The sequence below is a fragment of the Mustela nivalis genome, assembly GCF_964662115.1.
Source record: "Mustela nivalis genome assembly, chromosome: 19".
NCBI lineage: Eukaryota > Metazoa > Chordata > Mammalia > Carnivora > Mustelidae > Mustela > Mustela nivalis.
Window position 1 is genome coordinate 23,279,977 of NC_139038.1, and position 20,878 is coordinate 23,300,854.

Below are 20,878 nucleotides of genomic sequence, written 5' to 3' on the forward strand. Positions count from 1 at the left end.
AGCAAAAGGAACAAACATCAGCATCCAGGAGGCACAGAGAACGCCCCTCAAAATCAATAAAAATAGGTCCACACCTTGTCATCTAATAGTAAAACTTACAGGTCTCAGTGACAAAGAGAAAAATCCTGAAAACAGCTCAGGACAAGAGGTCTATAACATACAACTGTAGAAATATTAGATTGGAAGCAGACCTATCTACAGAGACCTAGCAGGCCAGAAAGGACAAGATAGATACAAGGCTATTCTTGTATCCTAGCTGGATACAAGGATATTTTTGTATCCTAGATGGATCCCAGCTAGGCTATCACTGAAAACAGAAGGAGAGATAAAAAGCTTCCAGGACAAACAAAAATTAAAAGAATTTGCAAACATCAAACCAGCCCTACAGGAAATATTGAAAGGGGTCCTCTAAGCAAAGAGAGAGCCTAAAAGTAGTAGATCAGAAAGGAACAGGGACAATATACAGTAAGTCACCTTAGAGGCAATTCAATGGCACTAAATTCATATCTTTAAATAGTTACCCTGAGTGTAAATGGGCTAAATGTCTCAATCAAAAGACAAAAGGTATCAGAATGGATAAAAAAATAAAACCCATCACTATGCAGTCTACAAGAAACTCATTTTAGACCCAAAGACACCTCCAGATTTAAAGTGAGGGGGTGGAAAACAATTGGCCATGCTAATGGACATCAAAGGAAAGCTGAGGTGGCAATCCTTATATCAGATAAATTGGACCTTAAGCCAAAAACTATAATAAGAGATGGGGAAGGACACTATATCATACTCAAAGGGTCTGTCCAACAAGAAGATCTAACCATTTTAAATATCTATGTCCTGAACATGGGAGCAGCCAACTATATAAACCAATTAATAACAAAATCAAAGAAACACATTGACAATAATACAATAATAGTAGGGAACTTTAAAACCCCTATCACTGAAATGGGAAGATCATCCAAGCAAAAGATCAACAAGGAATAAAGGCCTTAAAAGACACACTGGACCAGATGGACATCACAGATATATTCAGAGCATTCTAACCCAAAGCAACAGAATACACAGTCTTCTCTAGTGCATGTGGAACATTCTCCAGAATAGATCACATCCTGGGTCACAGATCAGGTCTCAACTGGTATCAAAAGTTTGGGATCATTCCCTGCATATTTTGAGACCACAATGCTCTGAAACTAGAACTCAATCACAAGAGGAAAGTTGGAAAGAACTCAAATACATGGAGGCTAAAGAGCATCCTACTAAAGAATGAATGGGCCAGGCCGCCTGGGTGGTTCAGTGGGTTAAAGCCTCTGCTTTCAGCTCAGGTCATGATCCCAGGGTCCTGGGATCGAGCCCTGCATTGGGCTCTCCACTTAGTGGGGAGCCTGCTTCCTTCTCTCTCTGCCTGCCTCTCTGCCTAGTTGTGACTTCTCTGTGTCAAATAAATAAAATATTAAAAAAAAATGAATGGGCCAACCAGGAAATTAAAGAAGAATTGAAAAAATTCCTGGAAGCAAATGAAAATGAAAACACAACTGTTCAAAATATGTGGGACACAGCAAAGGTTGTCCTGAGAGGAAAATATAGAGAGATACAGCCTTTATCAAGAAATAAGAAAGGTCTAAAGTACACAACCTAACCCTACACCTAAAGGAGCTGGAGGAAGAACACAAAGAAAGCCCAAATTCAGCAGGAGAAGAGAAATAATAAAGATCAGAGCAGAAAGCAATGAAATAGAAACCATAAAAAACAGTAGAACAATCAATGAAAGGAGGATCTGATTCTTTGAAAGAATTAATAAGATTGATAAACCCCTGGACAGACTTATCAAAAAGAAAAGAGAAGGACCCAAATAAATAAAATTATGAATGAAAGAGAAGAGATCACAACAAACACCAAAGAAATATAAACAATTATAAGAACAATTTTGAGCAACTATACACCAGCAAATTTGACAATCTGGGAAGAAATGGATGCATTCCTAGAGACATATAAAGTACCAGAACTGAACCAGGAAGAAACATAAAACCTGAAAAGACCCATAACCAGTCAGGAGATTGAAGCAGTCATCAAAAATCTTCCAACAAACAAGAGCCCAGGGCCAGATGGCTTCCCAGGGGTATTCTACCAAACATTTAAAGAAGAATTAATACACTCTCCTGAAACTCTTCCAAAAAATATAAATGGAAGGAAAAACTCCAAACTCATTTTATGAGGTCAACATTACCTGCATCCCAAAGCCAGACAAAGACTCCATCAAAAAGGAGAATTACAGACCAGTATTCCTGATGAAGGAATTGGAAGGAATTGGATTCAAAAATTCTCACCAAAATACTAATAGGATCCAACAAGTCATTAAAAGTATTATTCACAACAAGCAAGTGGGATTTATTCTGAGGCTGCAAGGTTGGTTCAACATCCACAAATCAATCAACGTGATACATTAATAAAAGAAAGAACAAGAACCATATGTTACTCTCAGTAGATGCTGAAAAACCATTTGACAAAGCACAGCATCACTTCCTGATCAAAACTCTTCACAGTGTAGGCACAGAGGGTAGATTCCTCAATATCATAAAAGCCATCTATGAAAAACCCACAGCGAATATCATTCTCAATGGGGAAAAACTGAGAGCTTTTCCCCTAAGGTCAGGAACATGACAGGGCTGTCTACTGTCACCACTGCTATTCAACATAGTACTCAAAGTCCTAGCCTCAGCAATCAGACAACAAAAAGAAATAAAAGGCATCTGAATTGGCAAAGAAGAAGTCAAACTCTCACTCTTTGCTGCTGATATAATACTTTATGTAGAAAGCCCAAAAGACTCCATCCAAAAATGCTAGAACTCATACAGGAATTCAGTAAAGTGTCAGGATATAAAATCAATACACAGAAATCAGTTGCATTTCTATACCAACAGTAAGACAAAAGAAAGAGAAATTAGGGAGTCAATCCCATTTACAACTGCATCCAAAACTGTAAGATACCTAGGAATAAACCTAACTAAAGGGGCAAAGAATCTGTATTCAGAAAACTATAAAGTCCTCATGAAAGAAATTGAGGAAGACACAAAGTGAAGGAAAAATGTTCCATGCTCATGGATTGGAAGAACAAGTATTGTGAAAATATCTCTGTTACCTAAAGCAATCTACAAATTTAATGCAATCCCTATCAAAATACCATCAATTTTTTTCAAAGAAATAGAACAAATAATTCTAAAATTTATATGGAATCAGAAAAGACCCCCCCATAGCCAGAGGAATGTTGAAAAGGAAAGCCAAAGTTGGTGGTATCATAATTCCAGACTTCAAGCTCTATTAAAAAGCTGTCATCATCAAGACAGTATGGTATTGGCACCAAAACAGACACATAGATCAATGGAACAGAATAGACTAGACAGTCCAGAAATGGACCATTAACTTAAGTCCGCTAACCTTTGACAAAGCAGGAAAGAATGCCCAATGGAAAAAAGACAGCCTCTTCAACAAATGGTGTTGGGAAAATTGGACAGCCACATGCAGAAAAATGAAACTAGACAATTTCCTTATACCACACACAAAAATAGACTCTAAATGGATGAAAGACCTCATTGTAAGAAAGGGATCCATCCAAATCCTTGAGGAGAACACAGACAGCAACCTCTTCAACCTCAGCTGCAGCATCTCCTTCCCAGAAACATCACCCAAGGCAAGGGAAGCAGGGCAAAAATCAACTATTGGGACTTCATCAAGATCAAAAAAGCTTTTGCACAGCCAAAGAAACAATCAACAAAACCAAAAGACAACTGACAGAATGGGAGAAGATATTTGCAAATGACGTATCAGATAAAGGGCTAGTATCCAATATCTATAAAGAACTTATCAAACTCAACACCCAAAGAACAAATAATCCAATCAAGAAACAGGCAGAGGACATGAACAGACATTTCTGCAAAGAAGACATCCAAATGGCCAACAGACACATGAAAAAGTGCTCCATATCACTCAGCATCAGGGAAATACAAATCAAAACCACAATGAGATACCACCTCACACCAGTCAGAATGGCTAAAATGAACAAGTCAGGAAATGACAGATGCTGGCGAGGACGGAGAGAAAGGGGAACCCTCCTACACTGTTGGTGGGAATGTAAGCTGGTGCAACCACTCCGGAAAACAGCATGGAGGTTCCTCAAATAGTTGAAAATAGAGCTACCCTATGACCCAGGAATTGCACTACTGGGTATTTACCCTAAAGATACAAATGTAGTGATCTGAAGGGCCACGTGCAGCCAAATGTTTATAGCAGTAATGTCCACAATAGCCAAACTATGGAAAGAACCTAGATGTCCATCAACAGAAGAATGGATAAAGAAGATGTGATACACACACACACACACACACACACACAATGGAATACTATGCAGCCATCAAAAGAAATGAAATCTTGCCATTTGCGACAATGTGGATGGAACTAGAGAGGGTTATGCTTAGTGAAATAAGTCAATTAGAGAACAACAACTTTCATATGAGCTCCCTGATGTGAGGAAGTTGAGAGGCAATGTGGAGGTTTTGGGGGGGTAAGAAAAGAATAATTGAAACAGGATGGGATTGGGAGGGAGACAAACCATCAGAGACTCTTAATCTCACAAAACAAACTGAGGTTTGCGGGTGTAGGTGGATAGGGAGAAGGTGGTTGGGTTATGGACACTGAGGAAGGTATGTATTATGGTGAGTGCTGTGAAGTGTGTAAACCTGGCGATTCACAGACCTGTACCCCTGGGGCTAATTATATATTATATGTTAATAAAAATTTTTTAAAAATAATACTTAGATAACTTGACTTTAAAACAAAGACCATAACATGAGACAAAGAAGCACACTATATAATCATAAAGGGGACAATCCCCAAAGAAGACATAATAATTTTAAATATTTATGTATCCAACATGGGAGCACAGAAATATATAAACGATTAATAATAAATATAAAGGAACTAATTAAAAATAATACATTAACAGTAGGGGACTTTAACACCCCAATTACATCAATTGACATATTATCTAAACAGAAAATAAACAAGGAAACAAGGGCTTTGAATGACCCAGACAGACTTAACAGATATATTCAGAACATTCTATCCTAAAACAGAATACACATTCAAGTGCACAAGAAACATTCTCCAGAATAGGTCACATATTAGGTCACAAACAGGCCTCAACAAATACAAAAAGATAAAATCATACCATGCATATTTTCCACCACAACACTATGAAACTAGAAGTCAAAGAAAAGAAAAAAATAATCTGGACAGGGCACAAATACATGAAGTTTAAACAACATGCTACTAAACAATGATGGGTCAACCATGAAATAAAATAAGAAATAAAAAGTACATGAAAATGAAAACATGATGGTCCAAAACCTTTGGGGTGCATTAAAAGCGGTCCTAGGTGGGAAGTATACAGCAATACTAGTTTACATCAAGAAACAAGAACAATCTCAAATAAACAACCTAAATTTACACCTATAGGAGTTAGAGAAAGAAAAAAACAAACCAAGTCTAAAGACAGCAGAAGAAGGGAAATAATAAAGCTTAGAGCAGAAATAAATGATAGAGAAGCTAAAAACAACAGTTCAATGAAACCATTCCTTGTTTTATGAAAAAATTAATAAAATCAATAAACCTCTCACCAGACTTAACAAAAAGAAAAAAGAAGGGACTCAAATAAATAGAATCACAAATGAGAGAGGAGAAATAACCAACACTATAGAAATACAATCTTTTTTTCATTAATCAATAAATTTTGTTCACTCTTCAAATTTTTATTTATATTCCAATTAGTTATAATATTAGTTTAATGTGCAGGATTTAGTGATTTATCACTTACATAACAACACTCAGCATTCATCACAAGTGCACTCCTTAATACCCATCACTGATTTAACCCATTCTCCTGCCCACCTCTCCTCCAGTAACCCTCAGTTTGCTCTCTGTAGTAAGGAGTGTGTTTCTTGGTTTGCCCCTCTTTTGTTTCCCCCACCATGTTAATCTATTTGGTATCTTAAAATTCACAAGTGAGTGAAATGATATGGTATTTTTCTTTCTCTGACTTATTTTGCTTAGCATAATAACCTCTAGTTCCATCTGCCTCATTGGATTTCATTCTTTTTATGGCTAAGCAGTATTCCATTATGCACAAACACATACACACACACACACACACACACACACACCTCTTCACCTCTTCTTTATCCATTCATCAGTCAATGGACACCTGGCCTCTTTTCATCTTTTGACTATTGTGGACATTGCTGCTATAAACATTGGGGAGCAGGTACCCCTTTGAATCACTAGGTTTCTATCCTTTGGATAAATACCGAATGTATAATAGCTGGGGCATAGGGTTTTTTCATGAGCATTTTTTTTTTTTTTCATGTGTCTGTTAACAATCTGGATGTCTTCTATGGAGAAATGTTTGTTCATGTCTTCTGCCCATTTCTTGACTGGATTATTTGTTTTTTTGGATGCTGAGTTTGTTAAGTTATTTATAGAGCTTGGACACAAGCCCTTTATGTAATATTTCACTTGTGAATATCTTCTCCCATTCCATAGGTTGCCTTTTAGTTTTGTTGACTGTTTCCTTTGCTGTGTAGAAGGTTTTTATCTTGATGAGGTCCCAATAGTTCATTTTTGCTTTTGTTTCCCTTTCCTTCACAGATGTGTCATACAAGAAGTTACTAAAGTAGCTGCCTGTGTTCTCCTTTAGGATTTTGATTTCCATTTTGAATTTATTTGTTTCTGGTGTAAGAAAGTGGTCCAGTTTAATTCTTCTGCATGTGGCTGTCCAATTTTTCCAACACCATTTGTTGAAGAGACTGTCTTTTTTCCATTGGGTTTTCTTTACTTTTTGTCAAAGATTAGTTGACCAGAGAGTTGAGGGTCTGAGTTCTCTGTTTCATTGAACTATGTGTCTGTTTTGTGTCAGTACCATACTGTCTCGATGATTGGTGTTCTGTAATACAGCTTGTATTAGAAAGTCTAGAATTGTGATGCCTCCAGCTTTGGTTTTTTTTTTTTTTTTTAACATTCCTTTCTCACTCCTTCTATTCTGAATGACAGTCTTGCTAGCTAAAGTATTCTTGGGTGCATATTTCCCCCCATTTAGTACATTGACAATATCATACCAGTCCTTTCTGGCCTGCCAGGACTCTGTGGACAGGTCTGCTGCCAGCCTTATGTGTCTACCATTATACATTAAGGAGCTCTTGTCCAAACTGCTTTCAGGATTTTCTGTTTATCTTGGTAATTTGTAACTTTCAATATAGTATGTCGAAGTGTTGATGTATTTTTGTTGATTTTAAGGGGAGTTCTTTGTGCCTCTTGGAGTTGAATGCCTGTTTCCTTCCCCAGATTAGGAACATTCTCAGCTATAATGTGGGTAAATAAACCTTCAGCCCCTTTTCCTACTCTTCATCTATAATATTCATATTCACTTCTGGAATTGCCAAGTTATTTAAATCTACCTTCATGATCTAATAGTTTTCTTTCCCTCTTCTTTTCAGCTTCCTTATTTCCCATAATTTTGTCTTATAGATCACTGATTCACTCTTCTAATTTGTTCATCTTGTTTTTATGGTCTCCACTTGGAACTGCGTCTGGTAATAGCATTTTTAATTTTGGCCTGACTAGATATTAGTTTTTTTTATCTCTATAGTAAGTGATTCCCCAGTGTCTTCTATGCTTTTTTCAACTCAGTTAGTATCTTCATAATCACATTAAATTCTAGTTCAGACATCTTATTTATATCTATATTGATTATATCCCTGGCTGTACTACTTCCTGTTCTTACTTTTATTATTTATTTGTCAGAGAGAGAGGGTAGGGAGAACACAAGCAGGTAAAGCAGTAGGCAGAGGCAGAGAGAGGCGCAGGCTCCCTGCTGAGCAAGGAGCCCAATGCAAGGATCCCAGGAGCCTGGGATAACGACCTGAGCTGAAGGCATCAACTTAACCAACTGAGCCACCCAGGCATCCCCTGTTCTTACTTTTAGGGCAAATTTTTCCATCTTGTCATTCTGTCTAGAAAAGAATAAAGAGAAAGAAGAAAAAAAAAAACTGGATACTGAATGTGTTTTGGTCTGTTTGTTACAATAAACTAGATCCCAAAAGAAGAAAGAAAAAATGGTGAATATGGAGCTGAAAATTCACACCCTCCACCCCTAACTCTTCAGTGAGCCTTCATGGAAACGCAATCACTCTTGTCTCCCCGGTTTCCATCAGAACTCTCTGTTCACCTGGCCTGTGACTGAGGGTTTTTATCTCAGGCATGCAAGTTTCAAAACTCTAAACTTTAAGGACTCCCCCGTGTGGACCTGCATTCTTCATTCTCTTCATCCTGGGGAGGGTCTTGCCATGCTTCTGCCTTTTGCCGGACCCATCACAGGAAAGCAGTCACAGAAATGCACAGCAGTTCGCAGTTTACGGCAACACAGAGCAGAAAGCTGGCACCTAGACTCACTGTTCTCAGCTGGCTTCCATGCTCTTATGCCTGGTAACTCTGTGGCACTCAGGCACCATCTGTTCCTCTTGTAACCCCAGGGAACCTCAGACCACATTGTCACACCTGGGATTCCACCCTGCTTCACTACCTGAGCTCCTTTAAGCCAGGCACATCCCTTACCTTAGCAAACTTCTAAAAGCTCCAATTCTGCACTCTGCTGCTTGTAAAACTTTGAAGTAGCCTCATTAGGCAGGCTTTTTGCCCTGCACCATATTCTCAGCTACATCACACTGGATTCAAGTCTCGGCAACTTCTACCTTCCAAAGGATGTTTGCTTTTCTACTTGTAGATTTGCAACATTTGTTTCCTCAAATCTCTAATTGGTTTCTCAGGTGTCCAGAATTATGTAACTATCTAGTTGTATTTGAAAGATGGGACAAACTTAGGGTCCCACTACTCCCCTGCCATCTTAACTCCTCTCACCACATCTTTATCCATTCATGTCAGTGGATATTGGGATATATCCATAATTTGGCTATTGTTGATAGTGCTGCTATAAACATGGAGGGGAGCATGTATCCCTTGGAGTTAATGTTTGGTATTCCTTGCATATGTGGAATTTAAAAGACAAAGAAACAAATGAATAATGAGCAAAGGAAAAAAAAAGATAAAAGAAGGCAAATCAAGAAACGGACTCTTAACTATAGAAAGCAAACTGATGGCTACCAGAGGGGATATTGTTAGAGTGATAGGTTAAATAGGTGATGGAGTTTAGGGAGTACAGTTGTTGTGATGAGCACTGGGTGTAAGTGTTGAATCAGTATATTATATACCTGAAACTAATACTACCCTGTATGTTAACTAACTGGAATTTAAATAAACACTTAAAAAATCAAATAAGCTTTGTGTGAACTTAAACTTATGAGGAAATCCTTTTGTTCAACGAGAGAAGTCTTAAGCTACAAAATTTTCAAATGTAGTCAGCAACAGACAGCTGTAATTGGAAACCTGGCTTATTGGCAAAATATTACTCACTAAGTTTGCTAAACATAGAAAATTAAAAATGTTTTCTGGTCACCCAAATCATCCATACAAAACTTTGACTCTTTACCTCTGTGTATATTCTTTGGGTAAGATAACTGATAGTTCAGCTCCAGTAAAGTTTTCCACAGTAGCTTCTGGAATATGAGAGTGAATTATTTCCGAGATCTTTTCAACATCACAATGTGATTCCTTCTCCATGACTATGCGATATCCAGCACCTGAGAGAAATCATTTAAAAGACCACATGAAGCATTTTCATACTTTTAATCTCCTTGTAATCCCAAACCTGGTTCTTCATGGTTCAAGTTACCTAGGTCCACAAAGAAGACCCAAGGAAGGCTCACACCTAAAACTTTCAAGTGCTACTCCAAGAACCAAGATATTGTATAAACATCAACTCCCTCTATAATTTTCTTAGTGTATAATAATAACTTAGTATGTATGAAACTTAGTATGTATGAAAAAGTATATATGTATGTATGAAGACAGATGTATGAAGAAAGTCCCCTATAATCTGGCTACCTATTACTCTTGAAACTGTAATTTTGATAAATATTTACTTATCATTATTGGTTGTTCAGTGTATATCAGGCATTGACTGGGCTCAAGGGATAGAGCAGCAAACAAAGCATATTAAAATTCTGCCTTCTTAAGAGCTACTTTCTAGTCAAAGGAGGCAGACAATAATAAAGAGGAGTAAGTTAAAATATATACTGTGTTAGAAAAAAATAAATCAGAAAAGGGATATAGTAAGTGTTGAAAGAAACCTGAGAACAGGATTTTTGACTAGTGACTTTAAAGACATCAGGGAACTGTTAACTTAGTGTTTCCCCTATACAGAGAAATTGTTTCTGGAGTTAGAGAAAACCATCATTATTTTTAAATATATGTTTTTAAATGGTCATTCTATTTGCATTTGTTTCTTCTTAAGATTAAAAAAGTGAATATTAGAGTTTTAAATATATATATATATTTATATTTAAAACTATATATAGTTTTACATATATTTATAGATATTTATATATATTATATATATTAGATATTAGATATTTATATATTATATATTTATATATTTTTATATATAAAAATATATTTAAAACCCTAATATTCACTTATATATATATAAAACCCTAATATTCACTTTATATATATATATATATATATATAATATATATATCTAAAAAATCTTATCAGATAGTCTGGTTTATTTACTTGGCTTATTGAATGGAAGACATTATTGCATTTTACAAAGAGGCAACTACATCCTGAGAATAAAGTGATTTATCCATTATTTATTAGCTACTGGAACCAAAAACTCCTTTTATTTTACTTACAAATTGATAGGTGAATTGTTTTTCATTCCTCAGGAATCATGACACAATTGTCTCATGCTCTCGAAACTGAATAGAAAATCCCTCCTTTTGGAGAGAAGTGAGGTAGCTACTGAGAGTTGAATGCTAACACCAACATTTAATGTCTTATGCCATCAAGGAAGCAAACGAAAATCCTAGGCTTTTGATTAGGATGTAAGAAGTAAATTTAAGTATATTTAAAGTTTAGCATGTAGGAAGGGACTGGAATATTCCAAAGTATTAGATCTTTTAAAATACCTACTTATGCATTATGTACTAACTTATCAATAATTAGTAACATCAGTGAATGCTGTTAGAAATTATAAATGACTTCTGTTTAAATGATGTGGCTCATAACTTAGGTATACCCAATTCAGATAAATCTAATTTTGGATTATAAGTCAACTGCACAAACTCAAACCCATAAGGTGATCATAAATTTTGAATACCTAAATGGGCATATAAATATGACTTCAGATAATTTTAAAAAATTTACCTAGGGCCCAGTTTTATATTCTATAAAATGAGGTGGTTGTTTTGAATATTAAATATGACATATAAAGTCAGTAAAACAATAACTAGCATAGAGTAAATAATTAATGTGAGTTGAATGAATTAAAATATGGCATAAGTGAAGGATGAACCAATTCATTCTTATTATCTACATTTATGTTTATACCCTCAAATTTTGAATTCTCACTATTGTAATTTTACTCAATAATTCACTGTTTGATATATCAGTTTTATCTCCTAAAAAAGCCCTCTACTTTAATTAAAGTCAACAACTATTTTATTCTATAGTTGAATGGTGTATGGTGCTTTCATTCTGTACTAAATCTTTACTGTCAATTATCATACTTTAGAGTTATCTCATTATCTCATCACAGTGAGGATTTAATACTTGTTTGGCAAATGAGAAATTAGGATCAGACATGACTTATTTCTCTACTTCCTTTTCTCATCAGCCAATTAATTATTCAACAATGTAAATCTATTTGGATACAACTATATTCTACAGAAAAAGAACATTGTTAAGTGCAAAATGGGAGAAATAAGCATGGCCTTTGTAGGTTGACAAAGATATTTTGTGAGTCTGAATGTATGTGTTGGAGAACAAATGATAAATATATATAAGGAATATCCAAGTTGCAAATGGCCTTAAAAACCAGTTAGAACTGCTGATATTTAATTAGTAGGATAGAGGGAGCCACTGAAATTTTGGCTATGTAGATAACATATAATTAAAATCGTGTTAGCAGTATATTACTAAGGCATCAATATCCCAAGAATGAGCAAAGGGAGAGAGAACCATATATTTGTTTCAGGAAGACAGAAGAGCCACAGCACTGCAGTGTTCCCTTGACCATGATGGCAATTCGGTCACCCAGGAGATCAGCTTCATCCATGTGGTTGGTGGCCACTAAGATCGTACGATCCTGTTTATACTGTTGAAGGAGATCCCGGGTGGCTCTCCTTGAGACTGGGTCCAAGCCACATAATGGTTCATCAAGTATCACTACCTAAAAACCAGAAGAATTCCTTGACCATTGATAATTGATACTAGGCTACTTGTGAGATAATTGCTATTATTTAAGCTAAGATAAAGAATCTAGACTGTACATAGTGATTAAAAATCCCAGAAAAAAGATAATCCCAAATCATATTATGAGAATTGAACCAAATAAGACAAATTCCTTATAATTATCATTGGCAGCATTTCTTTAAGATTCATACCAACTCTCAGGGTTTTGTCAGCTGAGTTTTCTAGACAAGTTGGCAACCCATGGTTCATGCCTCCTCACTCCCCTTTTCATCCTCTTTTCCTTAATACCTGGGAGCCCCCTATGAGTGCTATGATGATGGCGAGTTTGCGCTTCATTCCTCCACTCAGTGACTTTGAAAATGTATCACGCTTTTCTAGCAGGTTAAAAGTAGACAGCATATGGTCAATTTCCATACAATACATGTTTTGATATATTCTTTTTACCTAAAAAGAGGAGGCAGAATTTACATAGTGCATCCAACTTTATCCTTGGAATGTTTTCAGATAACTGTCTTTGAATATCTATGTAGATAAATAAAGTTTCTTGCAACTACACCCTTAAAACATTTTATATGATCTCTTTTCTCACAGATACATAGTGTCTTTTCCCCATTGCCTCTCTTTGAGTCTAAAGGAGAATTCCTAAAAAAAAGAATTTATTTTCAGATTTATAGATACCTGAAGCTCAGAAAAGGAGAAAAGAAACATCTCTATTTTCTAGGTATGATGGAATAAACCATCTCCCACCGCTCACCCCCGGTTTCATTTCCCACTGAACTCAATTATTAAACCTGGAGAACAATAAAAAGTAAACATTAGCAGTTGCATCAGAAAGAACACCGGATTTTGAAGTATCACTGAGCCAGCACTGGGTTTATCATTTTTCATCTCTTGTATCCTCTTAGCCTGAACACAAAGTATCCAAACCCTGATAGTGCAGATAGAGTGAGATTAAGGAGAAATTCTGTAGTTCTGGCTTGGGGAATGCAAAAGAAAACAACCTTAAAGCTTTGAGAGAGTGTGGATGGGCCAATTTCTTTCTTTCTTTTTTTTTTTTTTTTTTTTTTTTGCTGTCCTTTTGTGTCCCAACCCCTTAGGAGTCTTGTGGCAGGGATGGTGGCAAGAGTAGAAAGGAAAGGGAATTGTGCAAAAGCCAAAATACTGAGGGAGGGGAAACTTCTCAGTTAAGTAGAACCATGGCTCCAATAGGACAGGGTCAGACCCAGTTGCTCTTTACCACCTTCTCTGTTTTCCAGCCACTTGGATATGGCACAATCATGAAGTGTACAATTTCTGGCTGGAGGACTGAGAAAGGAATCTTCAGTAACCAGGAAATACTGGTTAGGTAAAAGGAGAGAGGAGCAGGAAAGTATTACCATAAAGTTTTTTATGAACACATGTGTTTATCCCATCATTTACATACCTGGATCTACTCCTAATTAGCATACCAAACTTTAAAATTATGCTAAGGTAAACCCCTACCAAGATGTGAACTAACTAACATGGGGGAGACTGGATCATCATTGCTAAGACTTCAAAGCTGACACTAAAACCATAGCCCACAGATAACATATAAACAAGATGCAGTCTCATAAGTTACTTTTAAAAACATCCAGGATAAAAACAAAAATTACTTGGCATACAAAGAATCATAAAAATTTCAACTCACTTAGGAAAAGACTATCAACAGATATCAATGTTAGGATGGCACAGATGCTGGAATTAAAGTAGAAAGTATCATCAAGATAAAGAAAAAATTAATGGAAACCTTAAAACAAAAAAATCCAGTGACCCAAACAAAAAGCTCATTAGATATACTCAACAGTAGTAGAACAGAAATTATAAAGGGTAAATGAACTAGAAGGTAGATCAATAAAAATTATCCAATCTTAGCAAACTCAACACCCAAAGAACAAATAATCCAATCAAGAAATGGGCAGAGGACATGAACAGACATTTCTGCAAAGAAGACATCCAGATGGCCAAACAGACACATGAAAAAGTGCTCCATATCACTCGGCATCAGGGAAATACAAATCAAAACCACAATGCGGTATCACCTCACACCAGTCAGAATGGCTAAAATAAACAAGACAGGAAATGACAGATGCTGGCGAGGATGCGGAGAAAGGGGAACCCTCCTACACTGTTGGTGGGAATGTAGGCTGGTGCAGCCACTCTGGAAAACAGCATGGAGGTTCCTCAAAATGTTGAAAATGGAACTGCCCTATGACCCAGCAATTGCACTACTGGGTATTTACCCTAAAGATACAAATGTAGTGATCCAAAGGGGCACGTGCACCCGAATGTTTATAGCAGCAATGTCCACAATAGCCAAACTATGGAAAGAACCTAGATGTCCATCAACAGATGAATGGATCAAGAAGATGTGGTATATATACACAATGGAATACTATGCAGCCATCAAAAGAAATGAAATCTTGCCATTTGCGACAACATGGATGGAACTAGAGCGTATCATGCTTAGCGAAATAAGTCAAGCAGAGAAAGACAACTATCATATGATCTCCCTGATATGAGGAAGTGGTGATGCAACATGGGGGCTTAAGTGGGTACGAGAAGAATAAATGAAACAAGATGGGATTGGGAGGGAAACAAACCATAAGTGACTCTTAATCTCACAAAACAAAATGAGGGTTGCTGGGGGGAGGGGGTTTGGGAGAAGGGGGTGGGATTATGGACATTGGGGAGGGTATGTGCTTTGGTGAGTGCTGTGAAGTGTGTAAACCTGGTGATTCACAGACCTGTACTCCTGGGGATAAAAATATATGTTTATAAAAAATAAAAAATTAAAAAAAATTATCCAATCTGAACAACAGAGAGATAAATGATTAAAAAAATGAGGAGTTATGAGTAAGTATTGAATCACTAAATTGTACACCTGAAAACATTGTGACACTGTATGTTAACTAACTGGAATTTAAATAAAAACTTAAAAAAAAAAAAAAACCCAATGGCCAAGGGACTTTTGGGACAATAACAAAATGTCGAACATTCACGACACTGAAGTTCCAGAAGGAGAGAAGAAAGAATATAAGGCTGAAATAATATTTGAAGAAATAATGACTGAAAACTTCTGAGGTTTGGAATAAGACACAATCCTACAGATTGAAGAAGCTGACTAAAGCTCCATTCAGATAAACCCAAAGCAATCTGCACCAAACAAATCCTAACTAAATTGCTGAAAGTAAACACAAAAAAATTGTTGAGAGCCCCCAGAGAAAAAAGACAAATTATTTATAGGAGAAACAATTCAGATGACTTTGTAGGTCTCATCAGAAACCATGGTATCCAGGAAGCAGTGGAGTAACAATTTTAACTGCTGAAGGAAAAGAACTGTTAACCCAGATTTCTATGTCAAGCAAAAATATTCTGGAAAAATGGTAGTAAATAAAAGGTACTTTCAAGTGATGGAAAACTAAGAGAAACTAGCCAAGAGCATTGGCATAAAAGAAGTGATAAAGAATATTTTGCAAACAGAAGAGAAACAATATAGAAAGCCCAAAACATTATGAATGGTAAAGGAATAGTAAATATAATAACTGTTATTTTCTTATGGTTCTTTAAACATACTAGATAGTTTTAAGTGAAAAATATAGTATTATCTGATGTTTTCAGTATTTTTACATGTAATATATGACAACTATAGCATACACAGCAGAGGATAAAGAACCTACAAGTACGCCAAACTGTGGAAAGAACCAAGATGCCCTTCAATGGATGGATAGGGAAGAGGTGGTCCATATACACTATGGAGTATTATGCCTCCATCAGGAAGGATGAATACCCGACTTTTGTAGCAATATGGATGGGACTGGAAGAGATGATGCTGAGTGAAATAAGTCAAGCAGAGAGAGTCAATTATCATATGGTTTCACTTATTTGTGGAGCATAACAAATAGCATGGAGGACAAGGGGAGATGGAGAGAAGGGAGTTGAGGGAAATTGGAAGAGTAGGTGAACCATGAGAGACTATGGACTGTGAAAAACAACCTGAGGGTTTTGAAGGGGTAGGAGGTGGGAGGGTGGGGGAACCAGGTGGTGGGTATTGGAGAGGACACGGATTGCATAGAGCACTGGGTGTGGTGCAAAAATAATGAATACTGTTATGCTGAAAATAAATTAATAAAAAAAGAATTGATGTTGTAAAAAGAGGCAATCCAGGGAATGGGAGAAGATATTTGCAAATGACAGTACAGACAAAAGGTTGATATCCACGATCTATAAAGAACTTCTCAAACACAACACACACAAAACAGAAATCAGATTAAAAAATGGGCAGAAGATATGAACAGAGACTTCTCCAATGAAGACATACAAATGGCTATCAGACACATGAAAAAATGGTCATCATCACTAGCCATCAGAGAGATTCAAATTAAAACCACATTGAGATACCACCTTACACCACTTAGAATGGCCAAAATTAGCAAGACAGGAAACAACATGTGTTGGAGGGGATGTGGAGAAAGGGGAACCCTCTTACACTGTTGGTGGGAATGCAAGTTGGTGCAGCCTCTTTCGAGAACAGTGTGGAGATTCCTCAAGAAATTAAAAATAGAACTTCCCTATGACCCTGCAATTGCACTCCTGGGTATTTACCCCAAAGATACAGATGTAGTGAAAAGAAGGGCCATCTGTACCCCAATGTTTATAGCAGCAATGGCGACGGTCGCCAAACTATGGAGAGAACCAAGATGCCAATGAATACTGTTACGCTGAAAAGAAAAAAAAAACCTACAAGTAATTGGTAAGGTTTCTACATGCCAAATAAAGTCAGAAAATATTGATTCTAAATAACTGTGAAAAGCTAAGGCTGTATTTTGCCATGTCTAGAGCAAACACTGGAAGTATATATGAAATATAGTAAACATCAGAATTGACAAACTAAAATGGAATACTAAAAAAATAACCAATAACCCAAAATAAAACTGGAAAGGGCAAACAGAGAAAAAAAGTGAGAATAATAAAAGGATAGATTTAGATATAATTTTACTAGTTTTTAATTTAGATAATTTACTAAATTATCTAAACACATCAATTAAAAGAAATTTTCAGATTGTATAGAAAACATGACTTTTTTACACAGTGTCTACAATGAGCTCACTTAAAATTTAATTATATAGGTTAGTTTAAGGTGAAGTGTTTAAAAAAGATACACCATGAAAACACAAAACACTGGGTATTATATGCAACTAAAGAATCATTGAACACAACATCAAAAACCACTCATGTACTATATGTTGGCTAATTGAACTTAATTGACAAAAAGCACAAATCAGAAGAAAGGTGGAATGTTATACTAATATCAGATAAAGTTTATTTCAGAACAAAAAAAATTAAAAGAGACAAAAGACGGACACTGCATATTCCTAAGAGAATAGTAAGACATAATAACCCTAAATGTGTATACCTCTAACAACAGAACTTAAAGCACAGGAAACAAAAATGAATAGAATGAAAACAAATAATAGAAAAATACATGACTATAATAGGATATTTCAGAAATACTCCTAAGTAACAGAATTACCAGACAGAAATCAGCAAATATACAGAAGAATGAAACAAGAACAAGTTATTGAATCTAACTGATGTTTACAGAAAATTCCAACCAAACAGCAGAAAACATATTCTTCTCAAGTGCATATGGAATAGTAACCAAGACAGACCATATCCTCAGTCATAAAACCCTAGCAATTTCAAAACACTTATAATTACACAAAATATGATCTCTGACCAAAATAGAATTAAAGTATAACAGAAAGTAGGACAACCTCCCATCACTTATACATTAAAGATCATACTTGCAAGTGATGAGTCACAGAATAATCTCAATGAATGTAGAAAATATTTTGAACTGAATAAAAATGAAAATATAAAAAATTATATCAAAATTTGTGGGGTACAACAAAGGAGTGCTTAGGAGGAAAAATCATGGCAATAAATGCTTACATTAGAAAGAGAATGCAGATCATTTTAGAAGCCACACGAACAGGGCATTAAATAACATTGAATCACATAAAGAAGATGTGATACACACACACACACACACACACACACACACACACACACACACAGGAATATTACTCAGCAATAAAAAGGAATGGAATCTTGCCATTTGCAAAACCATGGATGGATGCCAAGAGAAATAAATCAGTCAGAGGAAGACAAATATCAAATTATTTCATTTCATATATGGAATATAAGAAATGAAACAAATGACCAAAGGAAAAAAGAGACAAACCAAAAAACAGACTCTTAAATAACTACAGAGAATAGATGATAACTAGAACAGGGGTGGCTGAAACAGGTGAAGGAAATTAAGAGTACACTTAGTGTGATGAGCAGTACCCTAATGTAGAGAATTGTTGAATCACTATGTTGTACTCCTGAAAGTAATATAACACTGTATGCTAACTATATTAGAATTAAAATCAAATTAAAAAAACAAGGAAAGGAACTTCCTCACAGTGATAAAGGGTATCTGCAGAAAAAAAATTTAATGGTGAAAACCAGAATGCTATCCCTAGAGATCAGAAGCAAGTCAAGGATGCCCACACATTATGCTGTTCCTAGCCAGTGTGTCATGAAAAAAGAAAGAAAGAAGAAAGAAGAAAAGGAAGGAAGGAAGGAAGGAAGGAAGGAAGGAAGGAAGGAAGGAAGGAAGGAAGGAAGGAAGGAAGGAAGAAAAGGTAAACATACTGGCACAAAGAAACTATCCCCATTCTCCAATAATATGATTGTCTATGCACAAATCCAAGGAATCTACAAAAAAAAAAACCCATCCTAAGCCCATTAAGTGAGCTTAGTAAGGTCAAAGAATAATAGGTTAACATACAATTATCATTTTTCTATGTACAAGCAACGAACAACTGGAAATCAAAAAACATTTTAAGTATCCAAATAATGAAAAAAATATACCAGGTGGTGGGTATTATAGATGCCACGGATTGCATGGAGCACTGGGTGTGGTGAAAAAATAATGAATACTGTTTTTCTGAAAATAAATTAATTAATAAAAAATATATAAAGGATTTGTATACTGCAAACTAAAAATGGTAATGATAGCAAAGACTTAAATTAACAGAGAGAAATACCATGATCAAGGGTTTGAAATCACAACATGGTAACAATATTAACTTTCTCTGAAGTGATATACAGGTTTAATCTAATACCAAACTCACAGCACTACTGTTGTAGACACAAAAGAGATAATACACAAATTATCTGGAAGGGTCAAACAGTTATAATAGCTAAAACACTTTTGAAAAAGAATATAGTTGGATGAATAGCATTATCCCATATTAAGAAGTACCATAAAGATATACAAATCAGGGCAGTGTGGATCAATAGCACATTAAAAGAGAGTTGATAAGTAAGTCCAGAGAAATATGGCCATTTGATCTTTGACAATGCAAAAAGCAAGTCAAAGATGAAAAAACAGTATATTTGAAAAATGGTTTTAGAACCTTTGATCATCTATATGCAAGACAATGAACTTAGATCTACATTTTATACCTTTAAGCAAAGACTAACCCACAAATGGACCATAGATCTAAGTGTATCATGAAAATAAAAAAATATAGAATATACAGAATAAATCTTCATGTCTTGGGGGTTAGGAACAGAGTCTAGAAAAGACAGCAAAGGCAGGATCCTTTGAGAAAAATGTGATAAAAATGTGATAAATTGGATTTCAGTATTAAAAACCTTTGCTCTGGGGCGCCTGGGTGGCTCAGTGGGTTAAGCCGCTGCCTTTGGCTCAGGTCATGATCTCGCGTCCTGGGATCGAGTCCCACATGGGGCTCTCTGCTCAGCAGGGAGCCTGCTTCCTCCTCTCTCTCTCTCTGCCTGCCTCTCCAACTACTTGTGATTTCTCTCTGTCAAATAAATAAATAAAATCTTTAAAAAAAATAAAAAAATAAAAAAAAATAAAAACCTTTGCTCTGTAAAAAGCATTTCCAAGAAAATGAAAAGACAAACTACAAAAATAGGAAAGTGTTTGCAAAGCACATTATCCAACAAAGGACATATATCCAGAATATATAAAGAACTATAAAAAATTAAGTAACAAAATTAACCCAGATTTTAAAAGTGTACAAAGGGCCTTTCATCAAAGAGGGTATAAATGGGAAATAATCATGTGAAAGATAATCAACACCATTAGCCATTCATGAAATGCAAATTAAAGCCAGGAGGATATACATCTATACATCTACTAGAATGGTTAAAATGCTAAGATGTAAAGGGGTGCCTCGGTGGCTCAGTTGGTTAAACATCTGACTCTTGATTTCAGCTCAGATCATGACCTCAGGGTCATGAAACTGAACCCCATGTCGAGCTGTGCACTGAGTGTGGAGTCTGCTTGAAAGTCTCTCTCTCCCTCTCCCTCCCCCATCCCTGCTTGAGCTCTCTCTCCCTTTCAAAAAAAGGTATTAAAAAG

At 35.9% G+C, this 20,878-nt stretch overlaps 1 protein-coding gene across 7 annotated transcripts in view; it reads right to left on the reverse strand.

The window, feature by feature from the left end:
• Positions 1 to 20,878, reverse strand: part of LOC309854548 (phospholipid-transporting ATPase ABCA3-like) — a 294,363-nt gene that overhangs the window by 84,195 nt on the left and 189,290 nt on the right. For all 7 annotated transcript variants that reach the window (XM_082713827.1, XM_082713826.1, XM_082713828.1 and 4 more), the window contains 3 exons: positions 12,703 to 12,858; positions 12,181 to 12,391; positions 9,587 to 9,737 (listed from right to left, as the gene is read on the reverse strand). In XM_082713827.1, coding sequence (XP_082569953.1) covers positions 9,587 to 9,737; positions 12,181 to 12,391; positions 12,703 to 12,858 — 518 coding nt within the window. The remainder of the gene's footprint in view (positions 1 to 9,586; positions 9,738 to 12,180; positions 12,392 to 12,702; positions 12,859 to 20,878) is intronic.